Source organism: Pecten maximus, chromosome 4 (assembly GCF_902652985.1).
Source record: "Pecten maximus chromosome 4, xPecMax1.1, whole genome shotgun sequence".
In the NCBI taxonomy this organism is placed as follows: Eukaryota; Metazoa; Mollusca; class Bivalvia; order Pectinida; family Pectinidae; genus Pecten; species Pecten maximus.
Window position 1 is genome coordinate 23,393,099 of NC_047018.1, and position 21,131 is coordinate 23,414,229.

The 21,131-nt window shown below is 33.8% G+C and overlaps 1 protein-coding gene across 1 annotated transcript in view; it reads right to left on the reverse strand.

Annotated features, from left to right (window-relative positions):
- LOC117326446 (multiple epidermal growth factor-like domains protein 10) overlaps nt 1–21,131 on the reverse strand; it is a 52,873-nt gene that overhangs the window by 27,381 nt on the left and 4,361 nt on the right. The window contains exons 2-5 of the mRNA XM_033883195.1: nt 20,763–20,849; nt 16,741–16,974; nt 14,321–14,557; nt 11,567–11,794 (exon numbers count right to left, since the gene is read on the reverse strand). Of these exons, the coding sequence (XP_033739086.1) occupies nt 11,567–11,794; nt 14,321–14,557; nt 16,741–16,974; nt 20,763–20,849 (786 nt within the window). The remainder of the gene's footprint in view (nt 1–11,566; nt 11,795–14,320; nt 14,558–16,740; nt 16,975–20,762; nt 20,850–21,131) is intronic.

Sequence of the window (21,131 nt, forward strand, 5' to 3'; positions counted from 1 at the left end):
TTTTTACAACTGTAACTCTTATATTTGCTAGATTGACGTCATAAAGTGTTGATGATGATGATAATGGTAATACGTTTTAATAGTGTGGTGATGATATTATGACAAAATACTTTAATTTAAATTATATATTTCAAATCTTTTCCTACTTTTGAACTGTCTCTTCCAGCAATTATGTTCAAACTACAGGTTAATTAGATCTTGTCATTCCTGTTTATAATGATATTTTACAAAGGGCAATAATTCTAAAAGTTACTGTTAAATAATTCCTATTTTCCCGTGATCTTGACGATATCTGACTGCATAAAAAGTTTCATCAAATTGGTTGATATATACTAAAGTTTTTGTGTTTACAAGGTCCAATAATGATAGTATGACAAAAGGCAATAATTATATAAGTTACGGTTGAATAATTCCTATTTTCGAACTCGTCCGTGATCCCTGACAACATCTGCCAGCATACAAAGTTTCATCAAATTTGGTTGATGTTTACTCATCTTTTGTGGTCACAAGGTAATGGTTGACGGACGGACTGACGGACGGACGGCGGACCCCATGGTATAGTATAAGCTCACTTTGGTGTTTTGGACCAGGTGAGCTAAAATATTGTATGTATGTCTCTTCAGATCCAGGAAAAAGCGTAACAAGACTGAAAATTGTTTGAATCCACAATGCATCAGTATTTACCAGAGACCTTCAAACGTTTCGAATGTCCCGATTGCACGCAGACTTTACCAGGGAGGTCGATCGGAAGGTCCTCATGAAAAGCAATTTTGATAACAGGTATTTCGCATCCAAAGAGACGGTCCTTGAAATACGCGACAGGTTTGGTGTAACCGAATTCATTTTTTTAACCGTGATAAATGTCCTCAATAACCGCGTTATGGACAAATTTATTAGATTTTCAGCATACAATGAAATCTAAGAAATAGCCAACAAAGTTGATGAGATAGGAGCGCATAATTTCCCAAACATTATCGATGCTTATATGGCTGTCATATTGCAATCGAACCTCAATCAACCAATCCACAGATTTCATTCAGTAATATTACAAGGTGATGTAAACAGGACATGCAATACATGAACGTAAACAATGGGTGGTCAGGAATAGTACACGATTCTAAAGTACTACGCAAGTCTCAGCTGTGATTATTAAAGAGACGAACTCTGTCACCAAAGCCATTACCACCCCATTGGAGACGGAGCATATCCCATAAGCAGATGGCTTCTTACCCCGTATCGCCATACTGCTAACATAACGAAACAACAGAAGTACTTTAATAAATGCCTCTCATCAAAGCGACACGTTATTGACTTGATGTCCTAGTGCTTCCATCTCATCATACACGCTCAGGAGATTTGTTTCTGCTCGTGTAGTCCACTAATCAGCTGTAGATGCGTGATCCGTATTCACTGTAGGGACGTATAGATCAAGTTGATCATCATCTACAAATGTGATAGACATTTAAAACAAACAATGCGAAAAAGCTCAAATCAGACAGTTTATATGGTTTTACATAGATTGAATAACGAAAACTATCAATACAACACTATTTTGATATTTTGAACAAAAGCAAGCCTGGCATCACATAGATAAACACCAATACAATGTTTTATTGTAACTATTTCACAAAACAAAAATATTTTAGATAAGCTGATATCTACACATGTAAGTAATGAACGTTGTGTCTGGATTCAATTTACCACGATTTACAACATAAAATTCAACATTAACGCCTCTAACGTGTGCACAAGCTTCCTGAACGCCACTGTATACGTATATTGTATGCTATGACTATTTCGATACAATCAAATATTTCAATAAATATGACAAAATGCAAAAAAAAAAATGAATTCTATAACTTTTCACTTAATCTCACCTTTCTGTTGAAGAAATCGCCTTGTTTTTGCCGATGTGCCGGTGTTTCCAAACCGGCGCAAAATAACGCCGATCGGTACGAGCCGAAATTGCACGCGCATATTCCGGACACAACCAAGTAATTTTGCCGTTTTCCGCCAGCATACCGGCATACAAGCACGTCAAAATCGCCCCATATATATTTGAAATTTCATTGGAATCAGCCCGTCGGTTCAGGAGATATCCGGACAATATGTTTCTTCCGACAGACAGATGAACAGACAACCCGATTCCAATATTAATCCCCCCCTCCATAAAATCAAACCATTTTATTTTTGGATTTCTTCGGGTTTTTCGGAATTCTTATTATGAGAAATATTTGATTTTTTTTATTATTATTTGCATTGCAGTATCGAAACAGTGAGTTTTTATCGTAAGATAGTTTTTACCACATTAAGCTAGATTTTCTGTTTAACCGATGCAATTATATGAAAACATCACCTAAATATGTCAGTATTTCCGTATTGTCCATGTAAAAATATCGTCCATCCTCAAAATCAATAATATTTTTGCTACATATATGTGGTCTAAACAACTGAAACGTTACCTTGATCACATGAATCGCCCTTCCAGCCAGCCAAACACACTAGAACATTAAACGCAGAAACAAAGTAATTTATTTAGATTTTGTATCCAAAACTATGTTTCAATTACATAACCAATTTTGTTAACAAAATATTTTGCATATGATCCGGTAATGCAGTATAATACTCTTTAGAATGAAAAGATTCCAGTTAGAAATTAAATAGGACTACTAACATTTGAAAATGTTACATCCTTATAATGATGTTATCGTCATTAACAACAAGACGCATTTTGCAATTTTGATATATCATTTATATACGTCACCCATTACCCTTTTGGGCTTTTACACGGTATGTACAGAACGAGGTAATGTTTTCAATTATTCGGTATTATCCATCAACTGATATGTGTATGCAATATCAACCTCTGTGTGTTATTTGTACATAATATTAAAGAATAATATAAATGAGGTACTATCTTGGTAATAAATACGTGTACCTGAATTACAGTTCGTTGGGTTTAATTCGGACATACACTGGGCTGTATTGACGTCACACACGCCTGACTCAGGATTGCAGCCCAAAGCACAGTTACACACGTTAGAGCACCTTGGTCCAAAAAATCCTACAGGGCATCCTGGTGGGTAATATTATGTCAATGTAATGGATCTAGAATATTTTGGTAAATATCTTAGCGGGTTTGTTTTTATTGGTTAGTTAATTTCACACTTCAAAAGAGTTAAACAATATTAGTTAATGAGACTACCTACCGTTTAGATATCGTCTTGAACGATTTCGATTAACAACATGCAATATTACTTGATTTTGCATAATAATCAAAATGCATTGTATGTTGTAATGTTAAAAGTGTTAGATAAACTTGTACATATCATAACACAGCAGATTTAGAATCAATGTCAATATGTAATTCCCTGAAGACCATGAATGTGGTATACTTTTCAATTTCATTTCAAACTGCAAATTTATTTCAAATGTCAACATATAGGTCAGGGTCACAGGTCAGAAATGGTCACCAATTCTTATCAATGTGGTACATTTGTCACATAAGAAGGTATGCTAACAGTGAATACATTAAGTAGGTCAATTAGCATAATTGGTCAGTGTGGTCCTCAATTCCTCTCAATTCAGTAAGCCTTTCATTTATACATCTGTCACCAGGTTGTTTATTATCATAAACACTGTGTGGCATAATGAATGTGCGTATATGGTTCGTGATAACGCTGTAAACGTATGCCAAATATCAATATATAAGTCATTAAAGGTCACAAAAAAATTGTTGATAATTTACAACAAATGATATAAATCGAATTGCAATAATGATTGATATACTTCTTTGATAAGATGAAAAGTCAATTTGGACAAATGATATTGATCTTCAATATCTTATGATACCGTGTTAGTTAAGCTATAAACATCAAAATGTATCTTGCATTAGTATCCCTCTGAGCAGTTATATATATATATACATATAGGATCTAGTTAGTAATAACGACGGTATAATCCAATATAGGTACTGGATCCTAACAAACAAATATTCGTTGGATGCGTATTACTAGAAATAGATAATTGTCAAGTAGTAATAACAAACGTACAGACAAGTAAATTGTCGCATTTTCGAGGCAATCTGCCCCTTTACCAAGACACAGGTAAATTACATACGATCACATATAGACATACGATCACATATAGACATAGAACATGGAATCGAGGGCCTGTTATGATTAATTAGAAAACATCTTAGGTGGTGTACAGATGGTAAAAAGTAAATGAATAAATGAATTAATGAATAATATAACTAAAAGGTTTAATAAAATAACATCGCGAGTTGAATCGATTTGATGGCAGCGCGTGCTATGTAGTGAATGTGTTTTTTTCTACGCGGTATGTTCATTTCGATCGCAAATCTCGGCCCAAACAGCGGGGTAGCAGTATCGGGTGACAAATCCCATATTAATGACTAAAATTAGTTCGTTTTAATGTAATTGAATAAATGTAATATGTTCTATGTCTATATGTGATCGTATGTAATTTACCTGTGTCTTGATAAAGGGCCAGATTGCCTCGAAAATTCGACAAAATACGCATCCAACATTTGTTTATTAGGATCCAGTACATTCTATATATATATAGTAATAATAATAATTAAAAAAAACACAAAGCAGAAAATCATAAGCGCTTTCACATGCTTTGAGAGACCTGGTTTTAATAGATTAATAAACATATTTTCTTTTGATTTCCTTTCTATAGCATCTGAGCTAGACATTTGGTTTATAGGTAAAACATAAAATTCACTTTTAAAACATTGGTACATATGTTTACTAACTGTTAAAAATCTTAGATTGTCTGTTCTTATTTGCTGTCTATTTACTGAAATACGTTTTCTAATCTCGTTGCCCGTCTGGCCAATGTAAAATTCTGAACAATTTATGCAAATCATAGCATAGTCAAACATTTTTAGATATACAATTCATATTTGCTTTGATTTGAAATTTAAATCCGTTTTGAACGAAAAATTGGAACATTCTATAATACTTTTACATGTACCACATCTAGGTCTACCACATTTAGATATACATGGAATTTGCTGTTCAGAATCAAATTTTGAACGGAATAATAAATGTTTCAAATTTCTTGGTTGTCGCTTGCAATTTGTGATTTTATTTCTGTCTTATACCATTTTCATCTTGTCACTGTTCTTAAGAAAATCCTCACAACTTCTAATGATTGGAAAAATATTTAAGTTGTTTGGATTGTGTGTAGAAACAAAAGGTAAAATGTCTGTGTTCTTTTGGCTTGCGAAATGGGAAGTAAAAGGTCCCTTTTCCTTAGCTTTCTTTATTCCTTTCAAAATTATCTCAGTAGGGTAATGTTGTTTTTTTCAAAAACACAACTAAATCAGAAAGTCGTTCCTCTAATCTGTTAGTATCCCTTACAATAGTAACTAATCTAGATGGAAGGTTAAATGGTACATTGAGTTTTGTATGTTTAGAATGACTAGAATAAAACTAAAAATAATTGTGCGAATCTGTTGGTTTACAATATAGATCAGTAGTAATAATGTTGTCTTTCAATTCTACTAAAACATCCAAAAATGGCAATGTATTCTCACTTGACTAAAAGTGTATTTTATATCTTGATGTAAACTATTTAATTTGTTGTGAAATTCGATTAAGGTCTTATCAGGAGGCCATCTTACAAAACAGTCATCCAAAAATCTCCAAAAATTTCTTGTTAAAAGATCAGCAAATTCTTCATCATTCTGAAAAATACTTTCAAGAAACATTTCTTCTAAATATCCCAACACTAAAGTAGCATACGTAGGAGCAACCTTGGTTCCCATAGCCGTATTTTTTATTTATTTACTGATAATACTTGGCATCAAAATAATATATATATTTCTCTCCAATACAATTCTGAGAGATTCAATAATGAGTTTTTTTCTGAAAATTTAGTGTCAACTTTGTCTGGATATTTTTTAAGCCAAAACTTAATTGCCTCAATTTCCAAAGCATGGGGTATATTGGTATACAAGCTTACTACATCAAAGGCGACAAGTTTAGAACCAGGTTTAACTGTCTTTGGTAATACCTATATACCAAATGTCTAGCTCAGATGCCATAGAAAGGAAATCAAAAGAAAATATATTTATTTATTTATTAAAACCAAGTCTTAATGCATGTAGTTCTGTGTGATTCCAAATCAATATTACTGTAAAAACAGTTGTTTTCCTTTACATAATTTGTAATTGTGTATCTTTTTATTTTGACGTCATCAACTTAGTATTTATGTGTACTTTTGGTCATTGTCTTTTATGACGTCATCAATCTCTGTTGGTTTGACGTAACCATAGCACACACTGTGACGTTACAAATAAACCCTTTCATTACACATGAAGAGCTTGCTCTCAAAGCATGTGAAAGCGCTTGTGATTTTCTGGTTTGTATTTTATTATTATTACTATGTATATCCATCACAAGGACATTATTTACTTTTAATTATATATATTATATATATATATATTTATTTCTCTCGGTACAACTACGACAGGAAATTCAAATATATATCTAATCTATATAATTATTGTAAATGCTATATAATCATAGCGTATTAAGCAGTCAGATACCCAGTTCCCAATTAATTCCCCTTTTTTGCAACAGAGTGTTTATGTAGTGTGAAAGATTACAAAAACTACTCATTACAACAATCCCTGATTGTGAGCATCTTGTCACCACAACTTGACATTTTCTTGAATAACATTTTGTTCTCGAGTGATCCTGTTTACAACAATAAAGGTATATTTACAAAGCTGATTTACTAATAATCGCTTTGGTGGCCATCAAAGCTAATCTTCTTCAGAAAGATGTGATTGATTAATCAAGTTGAAAATACTTCGAAAAACACTAATAATTGTATATACTCTGAGTTGAACAATTTGAATCACTTTTTATATCAATCCACCTTGATAACGTTAGATTTATAACATCAGTTAACATGATACATACCTCCGAGCACTTGCACTTCGCAAAGCTCTATAATTGCATTCGTCTCGGAATAATGCGTAACATTCCTTGGTTCATAATCAGCAGGACGCTTGTTGTAGAATATAACATATTGACCAAAGATAGGACACGACAGTGACTGGATATAGGATGGGAGACCAGGACCATGGTCATGGTAACAAAGGTAGGCCCGTTTCAGTTCTTGGGAAGTAGTGTAAGTATTGTTTGATACATAGAGATAAAATCCGGACATTCGATATGGATCTACAAAAAAAATAGTAAACAAAAACAAAGCGTGGTATAATTATCCAAAGAGTAGCTAACACTAAACATACAAAGAACTAAACAACAGGCACAATCGACTTGTATTGTTCATTTGTCTCTTATGCAACCATGAAGATGACCTAGGTCATTTATGTGGACACTAAGCTGATAACCACATCATTCAAATACAAGTAAACCCTTTCACTTAGTCGTTTAAATAATCAAGCATAATTGACACCTGTGAACTAAAATATATGTCAAGCTCATTCTTTAACACAAATTTGGAAACCCTTTATCCCAGCAGGATACAGGCATAATGCCAGGTTTCTGGACACCTTGATCAATGAGGGAAACACATTTAACAATTTCGCATATTTGACCAATGTAACCTTTAATGTAAATCATGAATATTCATTTGAACATATTGGTAGTCATTAACTGCAGCAAGCAACTGGCCCATTATCGGGTACCAGTGACTTGTGTTTATTGAAAGAGTTTTCGTTTAATATTGTTGAGAAACAATTGACCCCAGTTAACTTTAATGGAGGTCAAAATCATTTAAACAAATGTGGTAGTATTTTACACGAACATGATAAATGGCAATGTACATGTCTTTTGTCCCTCTTGGTTAAGAAGCCGTTTTAATATTATGGCATATTTAACCTCTATGGCCTCGAATGTAAATCAAGGTCATTTATCTGAACAACCCTAGCCCTGGAAGCCATCACACTAGGCTGATACATGCCCAATATCAAGCTCCTGGATTTATATGATATTGACAATTTATTTAATAATTTGAGTATGTTTGGCCCCTGTGAACATTGAATGCACTTCAAGGTCATTTATTGGAACAAATTTAGTAGTGTTTAAGCCCAGCATGCTAAAGGTTCAATAACAGGTTACTGAACTCCATCGGTTTTAGCATATTTTACCCCCTGTGACTTTGAATGAAGGTCAAGCTCATTAATTTAAAAAAAATGATCGTCCTTCATCCCAGCAAGCTACAAACATACGAGTATTAAACTTCGTCGATATAAAGAAGAAATCGTATAAAGATTACAGAATATTCCACCCCTGTGGCCTCGAGTGTAGGTAATTTATTTGACCTCTGCAACTTTAAATATATATTAGGGTCAATCATTAAAGTAATGCAACATGTTGCGATTCGATATCTGAGTCATTTGATTATTGAGAATAAACCGTTAAAAGATATAGCATATTTGACCAATATGACCTCAAATGAAAGTCAATGTCATTGTCATTCATTTGCAAAAACTTCGTAGCCTAATATCAGGTGTATTGGTCTCTTGGTTATTGAAAGGCTTTAATGGTAATGTTCCTAGTATCTGGGGGTTTTTTACATAGAAACTATGCATAGGTTTTCCGCCACGAAGGAAAATGTCAAGGTAAAAATCAGTTTACGCTCAATATTATAAGTAATGTAGTTATAATTTCTTTTATATCAATCAGGGTAGGCTCAGGTATAGAGGCGAACACATTGTGTGTCCTTTATAGCGTGTCAGTGCTTTATAACATTTCGTATTTCTACAATTGAGTCTAAACAATAGCTGAGAAAATTCAATAAAGAATTTTACTATAACTTTGCTTCTGCGAATGTCATTCATTTATATCACGATTGACAATACAATTTTTGATTCCGTTTATATTCTCTTGAATTAACATGTGCATATTGAAGACAATGGGTGGATTTTTCGCTGTGTACCTGGAACGATTTGCTATATTAAGCTTATAAAATGTGATTTAGGATGAAACTAAAAATGTTGAAAGTACGACTTTCATAGCGACTTGAGTATTGGAGTAAATGCGATTTTTCTCGAAAACACATCTGAAGCCCAAAGCCGTTGACCTCGTTTCGGTGACCTCTGACCTGTGGTGACGTCACAGGTTTAACGGGATCAGAGCCGCCATATAGGAAATATATAGAAACAAACGTGAACACGTGCCTGTAATTAATACGAATTAGACAAAAATCATGTAAGTGCTGAATAAACTTTTTGAGTAATATTTGTTAATAAGTTAATAACAAGTGCTACCGAAACCAGGGTCATATAATTTTCAATTAAAACGGGTCGTATATAATATGATACATCTTACTAATTTTCTATCATATCGGGCCGTATACAATATGTATCATCTTACTAATAATCTATTACAACGGGCGAAATAAAACGAGTATCATCTTACTAATTTTCTAGTATAACGGGTGGTATATAACATGTAAAATTTGAATAATGTTCTATTTTAACAGGTCCTATATAACATGTATAACATTTGAATAATGATCTATCATAACGGGCCGTTTATAACATGTAACGACTAGCATCATATCTTTTATTCTGAGGGTATGGTTTGTTGCATACCAATATTGATTTCGGTAATAATACTTCTAGCAATACAAGTTTAAAATGCAATTCGTACATGATGTAAAACAAATGCTGAAGAATTTGAATTCTTACTTGCCAAAAACAGCGATGGGTACGTTGCAAATCCACTTAAAGATACTGCTATTTATGATTTTCGGATAATTGTCCGAAATAGATAAAACTTGTCCATGAAAGATTAGTTACCCAGACAAGATTCATAGAGTAAATTTTCAACATCATGGGTATATTCTATTGGCAAACCTTTGCGATATGAATTTGGTTTGCTTGTAGGGAAAACAAAACTCGCTGAATTCTAAAAAGTATCGGTTTGATTTTAACAAAATATGTTTCCCTATAGTATAAACGCAATTCTTAACAAAATTCAAGCTCATTTCTTGGAACATTTGTGGTGTGCGTGGAAACCAAACACGTCAACTCACAAGCAATTATCGTCGCGTGCCGATATGAACGCCAGAAATCACAGACACCTGCGGTGCAGTGACAGGTGTGATGAGCTTGCTGACCGTAATTTCACATCTGGTAATTGTTAAGCGGTATACTAATGAACTCAAAGTTGAGTATACGTAATCCTCCGAACATGTTTGAACATTAGTTAAAGTCTTGTTTTAAGAGAAGACATGAAACTCACAAGGATATCAATCACTTCACGATAATAACACAATTACAAAAACAAAACAAACAATAAATATAAATAAAAACCCACTTTAATCATTGCGAGATTAATAAGCTTGAGTATTAATTATAATTAGTCACGGTGAACTGAATTGTATGTTTTTTCATCTTAAAAAAACGGAACTTAAATTATGGTTTTAATAAGTACCTATGCTATATATGTACCTGTACGTACGTAAACTATCACTAATAAATCTAATTTGTACATAATTTCACTGACAATGATCGTATATATATCTTTCTCATGCATTTAATCGTCGGTAATACATGAGACCATGACATGTTAAAATACGGTGGAAATCTGTATCTGTAGAAGTACGTTGTAGGTTCAAACACTGGTTTGCATACAGGATAGATTTAGTCTATTGTAGTTCATGATGAAACTATATAATATATTATTTTTTGAATGAATCAAAGCGTCCTTCTGACTAAAAGCGGGTTTTATATAGAACACAACGAATACGTTTACTGTATTGTTTCACAAACCAAAGTATCCAGAACTGTTTCATTTTTGGTATGTTTATAGTAAGAAATAGTAAACACATACAAATGTAACTAATATACATTTATTGGTGCTTGACTGATTATTGGATTGTGTATAACATCTGTATGTCCCTGATATAAAACATCAGTCTGTGTTACCAAAGCTGTCATTTTCAGAGTCCATTTCACTAAAAATTTGATTTTCTTAAAAGCTCAAACTGATATTGTTGGATTCCGACTTCTTGTCGGCAATATTCGCCAAAGTCATCAACCTCAAATCTCATGTCCAGATCGTATTCAGACTTGTATGTGTTGCTACTGTTCACACTGTCGTCTATATTGCTGGCAACCATTTCAGTTACTCCGTTAAACCTGTGACGTCATAGAGTGAAGAGTTCCAGATCTGAGTGTGACTGACCGTTACGCTGATTAGTAGTCGACCGACAGGTGCAAATCGCGTACTTCAATGTGCGATATATCGGCACTCGGCCAACCGATTTTGATGCGGTTTGCGGCATTCTTCTTAGATTGTTACATAGAATAATATATTTGAATATCGTTTTTCGTTCCGGTTACACTTTAAAACACTAAATGCATGATAGGAAAAGGAAATAGGTAAATATAAATCAATTAATTAACCGAAAACATGTGGTTTTGGTTTCCATTTCTTTTCAGATATTGATATTTTATGAATATTTATTTTTAAATATATAACCTCATTTACGATGTACAGTTAAAAAATATTATTTCTCGACTTTGTTCATTCTAAACACCGATACTTACACTGCTGTCTGTATATAATATTAATTGTCTGTATCCGCTGTACTCCTCCAAGATTCACTTCCCACCAGGCCTCTGGTTCTCCTTTTTGATATGTATGCGAACAACTTCCGTTGGGTGCTACATCCGCTGTTATAACGCCATCAACAGCCTTTTCTGGCCCAAACTTATTGCTTGTTATGTCATATTTGGAACTCTGCCTGGTCTCCTTATTACCACGTGCAAGATCATCTGTAAATTGAAGTTTTGACAAGGACATGTATGACAATGTAAATGAACTTGTCCTTCATATTATACATAATTCTGTTCTGCACACTATTTATTCATACTCAAGTAGATGTCTTATTTAGGAAAATTAAAGTAGATTTACCTACAAGTAGCTGGGATATCAAAGTTCGACTGCACTTAAGTTTAGCTGATGTTTTATAGAATAGATGTGATAGATATAATCTGGCCAACCAGAAGAAAAAGACGCCTAGATGCTGATGGGGAATGCCAATTACGAGAACATCATTCATATGTAAAATAAATTGATGGGGGAGTTTCTTTTCCTACTTATGATAAAAGATTCAGATTTATTTGAGTTATCTGATTTACAAAACTCATTACATGTGTCGTAGTTTGATTGTCAACTACCTGATAGAGTGACGTATCGTCGGCGAACAGTTTAGTTATTGTGTAAGAAGAGTGGCGTCGTGTGAAATATATTTAACATTAAATAATGATAGTTTGACGAAGAAAAATTGTACAAATATGCAGCGTTCAAATACTTTATAAGTCCTGACGTTTTCACGACTTTCTTATTTATTAGCAGGTATGACGCTTCCTCTTTTCCGTGACGACTGAAATTTGGCCATGACAAGACATTTATTCAAGAAGGCCAGATGATTGCAAAGAAACATTGACCATCTCTTTTACAACGTTAAGGCAAACAAGGTCGGGCTGAACTGTTTTGAACAGATCCGGATTTATCAGTATATATTTGACGATATCGCTTGTTATTGTTATTTGACGAAGATTGGTTTAGAAAGGTACACGAGTTATCTTCTTGGAGTACGGTAGCAAAAATCATCAACGCTATTTAACTACAAAACTAAAAATTCAAGATATTGTCATAATAACAATTATCATTATTAGTAATGAAAAGGATACGGATTTTTATTTTTTTTTATGGTTTAAGAACTTTCCTGTCATTATTTGGAACGATTTGGGACAAATAGTTTTAAATATAGTCTATAAAATACTCTTCTCTTATATGGCGCAATGTTGCCCATGCCTTGCCCATGTACACAGATAGTATAGGGAACAACCAACCAATTGAAAAAATAGACTTTTGAAACATCCTCTGTGTATAAGAAAGTGAGCTGGGATAAAATGTCTGGCAGCCACTGATTGGTCAGTATGTTATGAAGTAACAAAATAGATATCTAGCCTGATAGGTAACTATCTATATGAAATGTTGATATAATTGTAAGTGAGGTTGAATTTTCCCAAAAAAGTTCAGGTAATAATATAACATGTTAATTCATCCATTTTCAAAATGGCTGCACTGGAAAAAAACCTGAAGGACTTTTTTTTTTATTTTTGTTCAAGGGAGGCAATTCTTACAACGTCTGCTGCTTGTTTTCACATGTTCATTTTGGAACAATTAAAGTTGACTTCGGTAGATGAATTTCTTATTGGAAACCTCTCGCTTGTTTTTGCAGGTAAGCGCTAATTTTTTTTTTGACACCTAAGTATTTTAAAATGTTTTTGAGGCAATTTGGCTTTTAAGCACTTATACAGTTTCTATATTTTTTCCAAAAAATGTTTATACATGTATTTATGTTTCTCTCTTTCTAATGTCTTTCAATAAATTGAATATATACTCATTATTCGATCATATGATCAGATATGGCTGTAGTTGCCAGTTCATTTGGATGCCAGTGGTGGGGGATATGAGACTTTTCGGAAGGGCCTTCCCCAAACACCCTCACATTTCGTCCATCATTGAATCAACCTAAAATGTTGTTTTGATAAAAAAAAAATTTAATTTAAAAATTCATGATTTGATACTCAATAGAGATTTATATATAGTGTCTCGTAAGCTATAACTGTAGCTCTTTTGTTATTGTGCCTAAAATTCTTGTTTTATTGTGAATGTATTAACATGGAACACTTGAATGATATATGATTGTTTTGTCTAACTAAAAAGACGACGCCAGGTTTTGTTACAATACTGCAGCATAGGTATACTACTGTATAGCCGAAAACGACATCGATCGTTTTACACCTTCGTGTTCACATGGTACCCTGGTCATTTGTCTGATAAAGGTGGATGTACATATTGTACTTGTCATCGAAAATTCAGTTTTAAGCATTCATTGGTTGTTTTAAGGAAAAAAAATCTTACATATACATACTGTTCAACCCGAGGGAAATATCCAGTTTTATCTCTTAAAAACAATTATGAAAGAACTACCTGGTAGAACTAAAAAAAATAGTTCATGTTACTCACAATTACCACTATAAACAATATATAAAATGCCTTGCATAACAAGGTCAAGTTAAAGTCAGACTACGGGTTTGTTTAATTCTAAATCTACCGAATACAATCACTATATTTCAATGCATGCAGCATATCGTTACTGTTATATATAGTATAAGCCTAATCCACATGCACTCTATCAACTTCATTGAATTAGATATAAATACAAGCCGACGATGACCGATGTACAAATTAATGTTTCATAATACATCTTGCATAGTCAGACTTACGTGGTCCTACAAAACAGCTGCGTCCTGACCATCCAGACTGACAACCGCGAGTACATGCCCCTGTATTAATATCACAGGCTTCTCCTTGTTTACAATGACATCGGAGACTACATGATAGCCCCATCCATCCTGCCTGGCATCCCATTGCGTCACACTGTCCGGTATCAGGGTCACAGCCACCAGTCGCACAGTGACAAATACCATCACATTTAAATCCAAACCTATTAGTAGGGCATCCTGCAACGAAACAGTGGGTATATAGTGTATTTGTAATCAGCTTGTGATTTTTATTATTCATAACTGTGTACTATTAATATTTGAATGTGGATAATGTATTGTTTACAAATGAAGATCACTAATTTTTGTTTAATAGGTCGGTTGAAATATATGAATGCTGCAATGTCATGAGCACAGACACGAAAATCAACACTTATATGCTTAACTTTTGCATTAACATCCCAATAGGCAACAAAAAAAAATAAAAAAATATATACTGACATCATGCGTATAATAAGTTATACGCATGATGTCAGTATAGTTTTTTTTTATTTTTATTTTTATTTTTTTTTTTTGTTGCCTATTAGGATGTTAATGCAAAAGTTAAGCATATAAGTGTTGATTTTCGTGTCTGTGCTCATGACATTGCAGCATTCATATATTGGCTAATATAATTACTTCATCAATAACTCTATATATGTTGTCTATCTTCGCCGTTTTTTCTGTTTATGTGACATTTATTAATGCCAAAATAAATATGAAAACCTTTCGCAGATTTAAGATGATTATTTGATTACAATGACAAACAAAATAATTTTGTGTGGTTTCATAACAAAACATTACATATAGTTAATTTTTTGGTATTCTCTATCTATTATGCCTGGATAATATTTGAATTGCTTACCATTTATCAGTGTTGTATTTAATAATTAAAAAATAAACTGCTAATGTACTATGAGAGCCACGTTACTGGCCGTGATCGGTGATACGATCAGCATCGGGGATCATATCACGAAAAGGCCAAAACTATTATCGAGTAAGTGCATATTTCCGGTGGACCACTGTAAGATCGATAACAGCGATGACAAAATGGAATATTAAACTGCGGAAGTACTGCATTGTTATGTCTTGTTTGTTTTTGTTTGTTTTTGAGTTTTTTTACATGTAAAATATTTTGCGTAACTGAGGTGTGTCTGGCGAGTAAACGTAAAAATTAATAAATGTCTTCCGATAAATAATTTTATCTATGATGCTACAGAAAATAACCAAGCCTCCTAGGCTTTTTTTTTTTTTTTTTTTAATGAAGCAAGCATGCAATATTATGCAAAAAAAAGATAAAATTGGCGTTCCTTACTTCAAAAAGGTTTACTATTTGAATTAAAGCGTCTCACAAAAATGTATCAAATGAAAATGTACGTCTATAATTACATGTAGGCCATGATACGTGAGGAATACTTGCGAGATGCGAGATGAGCGGAAATTGTACCTCTAAAAAGTTATAGGCAATGCTTACATATCCATATGTGTATTGTAGAAAACATGACAAAAAACAGCATGAAAGCTACAAAATTGCTGTTATACCAATATACACTTGTATATTGATATGCAATACAACTCATGTTGCTTATTTAATTGTACATATAATGTTATATAGTCAATATCTATATTGCCGACAAAGTAAGTGTAGTCTACGATCACACAAGTATGGGTGCGTAAAATGAGCTTGACCAAGTGTAGACTACCCCGATTATAGTCACGCACGGCCGAACATCATCTCCTGGACGAAATCAAATAAACACCTTCGCTTATAGAAGTCAGCTCGTCACGTACATTCACAACACAAGTGATAAAGTTTTTCGGATTCGTGTTCAACGCGAAAAGCCCACAAGTCTGTGGCAGTTAGCAAACACGATCAAGGGGATAAAGCTGTTTATATTTTGTATCGGTCAAGAAAAGACCTGTTTATCTGAGTTTTGCTAACAATGTCCGATTGATACAACGGGAACTCCGTTCTTCAATTGAATGAGTAAGAATCACTTTTATAGAAAAAAAAGTATTATCATTCAAGTTTCTGTGGGGTTCATTTATTTACAAATGTTTCTAATTTCTGGTTTAGCTAAAAACTTTATAATTACCGAAGTGGAAGATTCTGATATTGCAAAATGTAACGAAAAGGTAGTTTATGTAAAATAGAAATAAAATACGATATTATGACAATAGGAAGATGCTGTATCCGCCTTTTGAATCCTGCCTTTAACATTTAGAATTCAAGTTACAGGTATCAAAGGAAATCATAATCTCGACTTACTACCCTCTGTCTTAATGTCTGTATATTACGTATTAATATATTATATGTATTAAGAAAAGCTGTATTGAATCTAACTAAGTTGTCAACTAATTAATCATTATGATGAAATACTCACCGAAGACCTGGATCTCACATAGTTCAATATATGTATTTGTTTGTGTTCTTGTGTTGTAGAACACGACGTATCTCCCGTGAACATGACACTGTCGCGACTGGTTAAACGTAGGCAAATCCTGATTACTGTCATGGTAACATAGATGTCCAGAGGCGTTATTGATAGATCCATCAGGCAGTGTCATATTAGTGTTGTTTGTTACGTACAGACTGTAGCCTTTAAGGCGATTTTGGGCTGTAAAGATTATATTAAAATTGTACATTAGAAAGAAAACTATTTGACAGGTTGATAGAAATCAAATAGAACTATCGTTCATCAAATCAGGACAATAACTTACATGATCAAAGATAAATTGATCAGCAAGATAACGTAATTGACAAGATTTTTACCGCACCACAAGTTTTACTTCAACAAGTAAATAAATGTATTGAGTTTTTATTATGAAGACTCCCTGACATGGAATTCAAGGAAGTAAAAATGGCATTTTACTGTCTCTCGTTAACTGTATTTAGAAGTACAGTTGCGATATTTCTGTGTAGGGTCAATATTGTAACGAATAATTTAACAGATATTGTCTGTAGAAGATTGCTCCCATGAATATTATGCTATATTTCCCTTTTTACTAGAATACAGCATCTCACATGCATGACCAAATAATCAAATCTACATAGAACACTTATGATTTTACAAGCTGATATTCATGAATACATAATAGCCTTTGACATGACGTACTAATAAGCGGAGAGATTGAAAATCTACAAGGTACGTGCTACTTATCATATCTTATATAATTTCAACCGGTTGACGGTAGACATTAGGATGTAATCATTCTCTCTTGGTTATGATATACGCCAATAGGTAGCGCTACTGGTATTTGCAAGTGCAACAGGGCTTAGGTGTAACTTAAATGTGTTATTCAGGCCACACAGGTAACAGTGAGCACACGTGAATTGTATCGAGAGTTTTTCTGTACATAAATGGAAGGCAGCGGCTCGAATACTACCAGAATTGTCACGTTAGATTGGCATTTACAAACAGTTACAGAAAGGTGAAATTAAGATTCCAAACGGGAAAGATGTATCTAAAGAAATTCAGAAATTGAAGGAGGACAAAAGTATTACGTGGAAAAGTGAGTTGAATAAACAGCAGCATATGTTTAATTCTGAATTCTCAGGAAGGTTGAGAGATAGTTAAGGAGTATAAATCTAACCATCTTGCGAGTGACATTGACGACAAGAAAAGTTCATGGGAGAAGGACAAGGCGATGCTAAGGATGAGTATAAGCAGAAACAGAAAAAAGACGTTTTTTTCAATAGAAAGATCCAGGTACGAGGGTTGATTGATATGTAGTAAGCCTCATATTGCAGGATTTGAATTTTGTCGGACGTATTTTATTATTTTTCAACATAATCCCTTCATGTATCTATATACTTTTCCTAGCGATGTTTAAGGGTGTCAATGCCACTTTTATAGAACTCCTTTTCCTGGCTGTTCAGAACTGCACGTATGACCTTATCATCGGACTGCGAGTGGGTGCCTAAAATATTTGATGACCCTGGTTGTTAATAGGACGTTAAACAAAATAAAACCAAACCAAATGCCTAAAAAAGCTGTTTTCAGTTTTGGAAATCGATGAAAGTCTGATGGAGCGAAATCAGATGAATAAGGCGGTTGCTCAGTCAATTTAAAAACCACAATCGTGAATGGCAGCCATGGCAATGACAGACTTGTGCACAAGAGCTTTGTCATGATGGAATAACACACATTTAGTGAACTTTCCACAGCCCTTAAATTTTAATATTTTCCCGTAATTGCCTCAGAAGTGAAATATAGTGTGTGTCATTGATGGTTTGTCCCTTTTCAAATTTGCAGAAAAACTATCAGCATAATCCCATCTGCATCCCAGAAAGCCGAGGCAATAACCTTCCCAGCTGATGGTACAGTCTGTGCCTTCTTAGGGGGAAAGCCAATGTGTTTCCATTCTTTCGATAGTTGTTTGGCCTTTGGAGTAAAATGATGGACCCATGTTTAATCCATAGTGACAAATTTCTGAAGAAAGTTGGCAGGATCTTCCTCAAAAAGGTTAGGATTAGCAGTCGATAATGTGGCCTGTCAACATATCAATCATCCCTAGTATGGATATCAAAGCCCAAGAAAGATTTCCAATCGTCAAAAAGCCAATCAGACAGTCCAGGACTGGGACATAAGGACATAGAGACTAGGGAGGCTCAAATCATCAAAGATCTTTGTACGAACTATTTGTTATGAAGTGATTAATTCACAAACGACTTTGTTTAATATGAGCAAGGGCAGGCTGACATTTTAGTAAAAAGTATATTGAAAAAAAGACTATTGAAAGAATATTGGTTTTCTGAGTTTGAACTAGATGTGATTGATAATGGCTATAAGATTCCTTTTTTAATTTGAACCAAGGAAGGGGGAATTAAAAAATAAGGTGTCGTCTATGAAACATGGTTATTTTTTATCTAGAAAAGCGTTAATTGATACTGATATGTGAGGAATCTCCGTGTATGACCAATTCGTTGACCTTATCGGTTCAGAGTATAGAGGTAAAAAAATAATTTCAGATTTAAGGGGGAATAATAAACACTTATGGAAACAATCTGTGAAATATAACGATATACATGTACGTACAGCGTTTGTGTACTGTAAATCACTTATATTTCGCGAGTACTTAATTTCACGAACTCACCTCATTCGACTTATTCGCGAATACATAATTTCGCGAATTCTTACCTCAAAATGACTTTAAATTCGCGAATGACGCTAACAGGTCGGCGATATTTCCATGTTGGTAGCCATTTTGTTTTTGAGAGACATATGACGGTACAAGAAAAGTCATGTGAAATCGATGTCTGTCTATACTGAATTGTATGTACCGTACCTGTATACACCTCTAGGCTATATACAACTGTCACGTCCGTTCATATATAGTTTTTTCTGCATTATTTCACCGGCATGACCACGCCACAGATCTCTAATTGAAAAAAATAGTAACCAAGGATAATGTGCCGGTCCTAATTACGGAAACAGTGAACAAACATGTAGAATCAAGTGATGGCGATGTCTGTTCAAAAACTAAACATTACGATATATTCAAAATGGACGCCACTTATTCTTGTAATTTTTATATAAATATTCGCAAGGGATTTGAGTTCGCGTTCGACTCTCCTCGCGAATTAACGCGAAAACAAATCCCTCGCGAAATATAAGTGATTTACAGTATATAGAGAAACGTAGGTGGATCTACACATTTTAATGTATTTGGATGAAAGTTTGTATCAAATTAAATCAAATAAACAAAAACATATAACAATCGTTATTTACAATTTGATATATATGTGTATATGATTACCTTCGGTATGACGTATTAATAAGTGGAATATAAGTTAATACGTCCATGCACATATGACCTACAAGTAGGTGTGTGTATACGTTCAATTAAGTTGGTCTCGATGTATGTTTGCTACTAAACATTGACCTACAGTTATGTAGAATTAAAATGGCGAATACCGTGATTCAAATTAGTTCAGTATTGATTCATCTATAAATTTGATTTGGAATGTTCGGTAACTAGTACGAAAAATAGTGTTATATATTATCCGTCTTCTGGTACATGCTATATCTTAAAGTCACAGTGCGATAACATAACGTTATATGTCATCAAAAACATAAAACACTACGTAAATGAGTGTTATATACATGTACGAGGAACAATGTTATTGCGGACTGTATAAAGCCAATTACAACGGTAACACTGCGTATGTATAATGCTTACATGAACAACACCTACTTTTGACCGAGATATTATCTATGTATGACATTCAGTCAATAAGACGGTTACAATCAAGTATTTAATTGTTTACATAGCTACCACCTACTGTTATGTCTGTAGGTGATGTTGATCATCTGTATCCGGTACACCTGACCCAGGTCAACCTTCCACCAGGCCTGTCTATGACCATCGTCCGTGTGAGAACAGTGTCCACTCGATAACTTACTCGCGATGATCCCATCCACTGCTCTACCAGCTTCGTTTCCCATATATGTAGAGCTTTGTGTGGCGGTTTTATTTAAAGCCAGATCTCCTGAATCAGATAAAATGTTACCATAAGTTCTAGCTGTCTCACATAAATTGTTTTAAAACATTGGCGATAAGAAGTTTGAACAATAATAAAAAAAAAAAAAAATTGTATGATGTCCATCGTAACATATTTAGCTGTCAAAGAAATGACGTTAATCCAGAGGGGAGGGGAACAAAGAAGGAGGACTGAGGGCATTAATTAAATGTGAATGATTTCATGTCAGTTGTGTCTTTGCTCTAGAGGGAGCCAAATTAACTGAAGCCAAAGTTACACTCAAGTGTAACA